This window comes from Bombus vosnesenskii, unplaced genomic scaffold (assembly GCF_011952255.1).
Source record: "Bombus vosnesenskii isolate JDL3184/JDL3185 unplaced genomic scaffold, Bvos_JDL3184-5_v1.1 scf7180000014709, whole genome shotgun sequence".
Taxonomy (NCBI): Eukaryota; Metazoa; Arthropoda; class Insecta; order Hymenoptera; family Apidae; genus Bombus; species Bombus vosnesenskii.
This window is the reverse complement of record NW_022883602.1, coordinates 1-8000: the sequence shown is the minus strand read 5'-3', so window position 1 is coordinate 8000 and position 8000 is coordinate 1. Positions and strand designations below refer to the sequence as shown.

The window sequence follows — 8000 nt, the reverse complement described above, 5'->3', positions numbered from 1 at the left end:
AACCATTTGAGCGTCGAAACAATCAAAATATCTCTGCAAATCACGATTTTGAAGAAAAAAATACGTCATTTCCCTTCCTGCTGGAGATATTTCGACGTTGGCACTTGAACTCCATTTCACAGTGCTAATTCAATGCATGTCCTATTTGCTGTCGAAACAATGAAAATATCTCGCAAAATCGCGAAAATTTCAAAAAATTTAGACGAAAATAGCCGTCATTTCCTTCCCGTTGGAGATATTTTCGACGTTTAAGCACTTCGTTGAACTCCATTTCGCAGTGCTAATTCTAATGCACAAACTATTCGAGCAGCCGAAACAATCAAAATATCTCGCAAATCGCGATTTTAACGAAAAATAGCCGTCATTTCCTTCCCGTTGGAGATATTTCGACGTTTAAGCACTCGTTGAACTCCACTTCACAGTGCTAATTCAATGCACAACCATTTGAGCGTCGAAACAATTAAAATATCTCGCAAATCGCGAAAATTTCAAAAATTTTGACGAAAAATAGCCGTCATTTCCTCCTGCTGGAGATAGCCGACGTTTAAGCACTCAGTTAAACCCTACTTCACAGCAATTCATCGCACAACTATTTAAAGCCGAAACAATCAAAAATATCTCTCGCAAATCGCGAAAATTTCGCACTTAGACGAAAAATAGCCGTCATTTTCCCGTTGGAGATATTTCGACGTTTAAGCACTCGTTGAACTCCACTTCACAGTGCTAATTCAATGCACAACCATTTGAGCGTCGAAACAATTAAAATATCTCGCAAATCGCGAAAATTTCAAAAATTTAGACGAAAAATAGCCGTCATTTCCTTCCCGTTGGAGATATTTCGACGTTTAAGCACTCGTTGAACTCCATTTCACAGTGCTAATTCAATGCACAGCCATTTGAGCGTCGAAACAATGAAAATATCTCGCAAATCGCGAAAATTTCAAAAATTTAGACGAAAAATAGCCGTCATTTCCTTCCCGTTGGAGATATTTCGACGTTTAAGCACTCGTTGAACTCCATTTCGCAGTGCTAATTCAATGCACAACCATTTGAGCGCCGAAACAATCAAAATATCTCGCAAATCGCGAAAATTTCAAAAATTTTGACGAAAAATAGCCGTCATTTCCTTCCCGTTGGAGATATTTCGACGTTTAAGCACCCGTTGAACTCCATTTCATAGTGCTAATTCAATGCACAACCATTTGAGCGTCGAAACAATCAAAATATCTCGCAAATCGCGAAAATTTCAAAAATTTTGACGAAAAATAGTCGTCATTTCCTTCCCGTTGGAGATATTTCGACGTTTAGGCACTCGTTGAACTCCATTTCACAGTGCTAATTCAATGCACAACCATTTGAGCGTCGAAACAATCAAAATATCTCGCAAATCACGATTTTGAAGAAAAATAGCCGTCATTTCCTTCCCGTTGGAGATATTTCGACGTTTAAGCACTCGTTGAACTCCATTTCACAGTGCTAATTCAATGCACAACCATTTGAGCGTCGAAACAATGAAAATATCTCGCAAATCGCGAAAATTTCAAAAATTTAGACGAAAAATAGCCGTCATTTGCTTCCCGTTGGCGATATTTCGACGTTTAAGCACTCGTTGAACTCCATTTCACAGTGCTAATTCAATGCACAACCATTTGAGCGTCGAAACAATCAAAATATCTCGCAAATCGCGAAAATTTCAAAAATTTAGACGAAAAATAGCCGTCATTTCCTTCCCGTTGGAGATATTTCGACGTTTAAGCACTCGTTGAACTCCATTTCGCAGTGCTAATTCAATGCACACAACCATTCGAGCGTCAGGAAACAATCAAAATATCTCGCAAATCATGATATTTTGAAGAAAAATAGCCGGGTCATTTCCTTCCCGTTGGAGATATTTTATTGCTTAAATCCAATTTCGTTGAACTCCATTTCACAGTGCTAATTCAATGCACATCCATTCGAGCGTCGAAACAATCAAAATATCTCGCAAATCACGATTTTGAAGAAAAATAGCCGTCATTTCCTTCCCGTTGGAGATATTTCGACGTTTAAGCACTCGTTGAACTCCACTTCACAGTGCTAATTCAATGCACAACCATTTGAGCGTCGAAACAATTAAAATATCTCGCAAATCGCGAAAATTTCAAAAATTTAGACGAAAAATAGCCGTCATTTCCTTCCCGTTGGAGATATTTCGACGTTTAAGCACTCGTTGAACTCCATTTCACAGTGCTAATTCAATGCACAACCATTTGAGCGTCGAAACAATCAAAATATCTCGCAAATCGCGAAAATTTCAAAAATTTAGACGAAAAATAGCCGTCATTTCCTTCCCGTTGGAGATATTTCGACGTTTAAGCACTCGTTGAACTCCATTTCGCAGTGCTAGGTTCAATGCACAACCATTCGAGCGTCGAAACAATCAAAATATCTCGCAAATCGCGATTTTGAAGAAAAATAGCCGTCATTTCCTTCCCGTTGGAGATATTTCGACGTTTAAGCACTCGTTGAACTCCATTTCACAGTGCTAATTCAATGCACATCCATTTGAGCGTCGAAACAATCAAAATATCTCGCAAATCGCGATTTTAACGAAAAATAGCCGTCATTTCCTTCCCGTTGGAGATATTTCGACGTTTAAGCACTCGTTGAACTCCATTTCACAGTGCTAATTCAATGCACAACCATTTGAGCGTCGAAACAATCAAAATATCTCGCAAATCGCGAAAATTTCAAAAATTTAGACGAAAAATAGCCGTCATTTCCTTCCCGTTGGAGATATTTCGACGTTTAATGTCACGTCCCGCGCTCCGCACGCGCCGTAACGAGAACAAGAAAACTATTCTATACAAAACGCGCGAATAAAGATTTGAATACACAAACGAACACACGGCGCCGCGAAACTAAAGGAAGGATTAACAAGTGAGGGGCGACTAATAAATCCAATCGGTATAAAATAAAATAAAATAAATAAAACCAGCTAACGGATTGAACGAGTTACGAACCAAACAAATAAACTAGGAAATAAGAATAACTACGAAAAGGGAAATAATTGAAACGCCAGAAATACGAGTATATATAAATATATTTTAATCAATCAACTTGAAGAGTTACATATAAGTATAAACATATATGCTAGGCACGTAATAAATTAGTAACTATTAGAGTTAGCGCTTATAATACTATGCAATAAATACAATATTATCAATTTATAAAATATAAGTATATATAAAGTTAAAAACTAATAGTCTAACGAATACATAAAACATACAATATTGCATTATTAAAGAAATAAAAGTTACATTGTCAGAAACATATATATATGTGTGCGCATTCTATTAAACAGATACATATTTGAAACTAGCCTACGTTCCGGTAAAGAATTATAAAATAAGAACTACATTACGAAACATGCATGTCTATATATATATATATATATATATATATAGTCTAAACTAAACTACTATTAATGTACGCTCGAATCGACAATCTAAGATACAGGCTACGCTCCGGTAAAGAGTTATAAAATAAAAACTATGCTACGAAACATGCATGTCTCTATACAAACATATAAAAATCTATATTCTAAACTACTACTAATCTATGTGCATTCTACAATCTAAAATACATACTTAAAACTAGCCTAGATGCCGGTAGAGCATTATAATATAAGAATTACATTATGAAACATGCATGTCTCTATATAAACATATAAATAATTTATTTTTCTAAACTAAAACTACTATTAATAATCTACAAAAGAAATAGAACACACAACGCAACACTTGGGACTAATCGACAACCTGTCGATAGCCCAAACGCTCAAAGTAATTAACACCGCAACGACCTGAGTAATTGCATACAGAAATTCTATCATCAAACACAAATATGTAAACACACACTAAACGCACAATAATCTAGAAACAAAACCTTCAATACTATGTTGTCACACTACAAGATATATATGTATATATGAAATCAAATGATTGACACATAACCTCAAATACACAACACTATATCACTAAAGAATCTGAATGAAAATCACTTTGCCAGAAATATATACATATATACGCGTGCGTGTGTGTGTTCTATCTTATTAAAAGAAATTAATATAAAATAAATAATTAACATTTCATTTCGTATGAACACTATATGGGCAAGAGAGATATGCATATAAATACGTATATATATATATATATATGTATGTATGTGTGAGTGCATATGTTTTATATTATCGAATACTCTATGAAATAAACTACTCGAAACAATAAATAATGCAATCAAAGAATTACAAAACATTAGCTATACTGAAGTGACACACAACATAAACATATATATATATACGTATATTCACACGAGTTATACTATTGTCACTTTAAAATAATATAAATAAATAAATGTTCTAATTGCGGTCGAATAAGGAAAAAACGAGCGACAGACGAAAATTACTTCGATATCAAACAAAACTAAAGACCCGTCACTAAAAACTTTACTGATGACATTTATGAGCGGCCATGTTGGATTTACACGCGTCATGGCGACAGGAATGTTAGGGATTAATGGAAGTCAGGCGCGAGAAACAAATCATGAAAACACATTGTTAACACTTTTCTTTAATAAATTTTATGGGAAACTACAAATGTAAAAATATATATATATATATATTTAAATAAAAGGGGGAAATATAAAATTAAAAAAATAACAAATGTAAAATAGATAACCTAACACTATCAGACTAAAAAAATATATATATATATATACACACATATTGAACACAAAATTAATAATAATAAGAAACATCAAAACAGCGAACCAACAAAATTGAGGCAGCTACAATAAATCAAAATCGAAGCAAGGAGCTCCGGGATAAAGTTCGCTGAACTGACACATACACCAATAGCGCACAACAGGGGAAATTCCCTTTCTCCCAGAAGCATGGTGACGAAGATGCGCCTCCAAAACCTCTTCGGGAATTTCATTCGCAAAACGAACTTTCACGCAACGCTCGGTATCGACGATTTCAACCAGAGGGGGTTCCCTCTCCAATATGACGGTCTCCGCATCGAAGAATTTCTCGTCGAAAGTAACCAAATCGTCAAAACCGAATTTCGACACAGCCTCGGCACCAATGTAAAACAGTTCCTCCAAACTCCCCGACACTCGTGGTCCATCACAAGGCCGCATACGCTTGATGGGTTCCCCCGAGTCGCCCATGGGCTCTTCGGAATCTCTCTTTCGCTTGGGCTGAAAACAACACGGTATATTTTAAATAAAACGAAACAGGACGAATCAAGCAGACTAAAAACAAGACTAAATACGTACCAGGGAAGTCTGGAAAGGAACCTCTGATAGAAACGACTCAGCAAACATGGTTCGAACGTCGATCACCGAAGCCTAAGGAAAATAGCAAAAAAAAAGGGAAAAACAATCAAAATCACAAAACAATTTTAATATGCAAACATCCAAACTTACGCAAAACAATTCGATGGAGGAGGTCTTTGTTATGGGAGAGCAGCGGAGTTGCGCGTGTTGCCCGAGCAAACTTTAAAATGATAATGATGCTGCAGCCACCAGCCCTTCCACGCGCCGAAGAAACACCGGTAATTCCCACGGTACAGCACGTGGAAGTTTCTCGCGAAACGGACTAGATCAGCGTGGAATGCCTCAAATCTCCTAGACGCTAGCTCAGCAGAAACACGGAAGCGTACCCCCAGCGGACCACCACCCCATGAGGGATGGCATTATAAATAAGCGATGCAACATAGCGCGGCGTTCATTATTAGTTCATTATTCGTGCATTATTCGTTCATTAGTTTGCGATCGTTTGTTACTACGGCTCATTATTCTTTGCGTCTAGAAATTTGTATAAGTATTTTGCGTTTCGGGGTCTTTAGTTTTTCGATAAAGAGAAGAGAGTCGCGATTAAATAAAGTAAAATTTGAAGTCTTCATTACGATATCAATTCAGTTAGCAAGTCACTCAATTTGTATCGAAATAGTTTAATAAAGTAAAGGTTGATAGAAAACTATATTCGAGATTAAATAATAAACCCAACAACCTTCGACGATCACCGGGACAGCTGGAGTGATGGCACCAGATAGCACCTTTTCCTCAAGGTAAGCAAATTAAATTTAAAAAACTTTCTTCTTCTCTGGCAATCTCGTTGTCCTCGAGAATTGAATCAAAACCTCCTATCATCGATTTCATTTACGGTTTTAAAGATAGAAATATTGCTTAAATTTTAAACAAAGGAGTTGTCCGTTATGTCGGCTTGTGCGAACGGTGTTTTCAGCTACTGAAACACCCACTGATCTTCGCCTTCCTCCTCCCACTGTTGGTAAATTATTACCCGTCTTTGGGCAAGGCTGGCGAAATCACACGAGTCCCACACAGAGAGGATCGTTAGAATTATCCTCGATAGCTAAATTCAAAAGGCAAGAAAATCGTGGCGACAGAATCCATCGGGGTAAATGAATTGAGTTTCGGTCTTAACAGTGAAATTAAAAGAGAAGAGGAAGTCAAACGAAAAAATAAATTTATATAAAACAACAAACAATCTCACATTCCTATCTAATCCAGCAACGCTAAAATATATATATCTAGCTAATCAAATATATATATATAATAACCTAACCCATTTCACATTCAAGTAAAAATCCGTTCGACGAGGAAAAATATTTATTGTACCCAGCTTTAATCTTCTCCCGCGCTAGTATCCCTGCGCATAGCAGGTTAGCCGAAAAGTGAAATTCGTTTACCAGTTGCATTAAGCGTCAGTTAACGCTACCCATTAAACGCAAAAGAAAATAATAAAAAATAAAATATTTTGAAATAGTCTTTGGACTATTTCTGGTGGCAGCAACTACCGTATTAATTAATAACCTAAATCGGAATTAAATACACAATAATATCATTTTAATTTATTTCCTTTCCGATTAAATTCAAAACTCAAACTCAACTATAAAAAAAAAAATTTTTTTTCAGTAAAATTCAACCTTAGATTTGATCGATTTAAACAAACAAATTGATACGTAACAGATTAGTAGTTATAAATTTTTGGTGGCAGCGGTGGGATACGATTCACGGAGGATTAAAGTTGGTTTAAACGATTCGACACGCTCCATAGTAGATTAAAGTTGTCACGCTCGATTAATAAAATATATATTTAAGAAACAATGGCGACTGTAGTAGAATCGTTAGACGAAGAAATGGTTTTGACATTGTCGGAAAAACTTAAAGCATGGGATGCGAACTTTCGCGATATGAGTGCGAAACTCGCCGAATTACAAAACGGATTGTTCGAGCTTAAAACAAAACAGGAACCTCAAACACCCAGATCGCCGCCGACAGCGCAACAGGAAACAGTCCAGACAGGTGGACATACCCAACCAATTAAGCTAAAAGACGCGATCGAATCGGTGCCAGTGTTTGACGGATATCGACCATCGGTATTCCATTTTTTAAGAGCTTGTGAACGCGCGCGAAATATGATTCCCAGATATCAAGAACCTCAATTGGTAAAATTGTTAGTAAATAAGCTTCGTGGACACGCGTTCCTCGCCATCGAAGACACGGAATTAATGAGTTTAAATGATTTCGGAAACAAATTAAAGGATCTATTCGGCCCAAAGAAATCTCTTAACGAATATAAAGGAGAATTAGGAACGATATTTCAACGACCCGGGGAAGATATACTTGATTATATGGATCGCGTTAGAAATCTTAGATTAGCAATAATGGACGGAGAAAGAGGCGACTACGGCATTATATCCCCCGACGTACAAGATACTATAGATTGGGAAACGAGAGAAGCTTTCGTTAAAGGACTTCCGAACGAGGTATATGTACGAGTAAAAATAGCAGGATACCATACTTTAGAAGATGCGTATCGACAAGCTGTTAAAGCAACACACGAATTGAGACAAATAACCGACAGAACGCGACCCCATCGACCGACACTCTCGAACTATTATAGACGCGATAACGCACGTCCCTCGAACACT

At 36.7% G+C, this 8000-nt stretch overlaps 1 protein-coding gene across 1 annotated transcript; it reads right to left on the bottom strand.

Annotated features, from left to right (window-relative positions):
• Positions 1 to 4769: 4769 nt before the first annotated feature.
• On the bottom strand, positions 4770 to 5877 carry LOC117240499. Its single transcript, XM_033506515.1, has 3 exons — positions 5470 to 5877; positions 5320 to 5391; positions 4770 to 5241 (listed from the first exon to the last, which is right to left on the bottom strand). Exons 2-3 carry the CDS (start codon positions 5365 to 5367, stop codon positions 4828 to 4830), a joined length of 462 nt encoding a protein of 153 aa, XP_033362406.1. The 5' UTR covers positions 5368 to 5391; positions 5470 to 5877; the 3' UTR covers positions 4770 to 4827.
• Positions 5878 to 8000: the final 2123 nt, after the last annotated feature.

What these genes read in the sequence shown, in the direction of transcription:
- LOC117240499 (XM_033506515.1), bottom strand. Translation starts at nt 5,367, where the DNA reads ATGTTTGCTGAGTCGTTTCTATCAGAGGTTCCTTTCCAGACTTCCCTG. An exon ending in TTCCTTTCCAGACTTCCCTG is followed by an intron (nt 5,242 to 5,319) that starts GTACGTATTTAG and finishes TGTTGTTTTCAG; the next exon opens with CCCAAGCGAAAGAGAGATTC.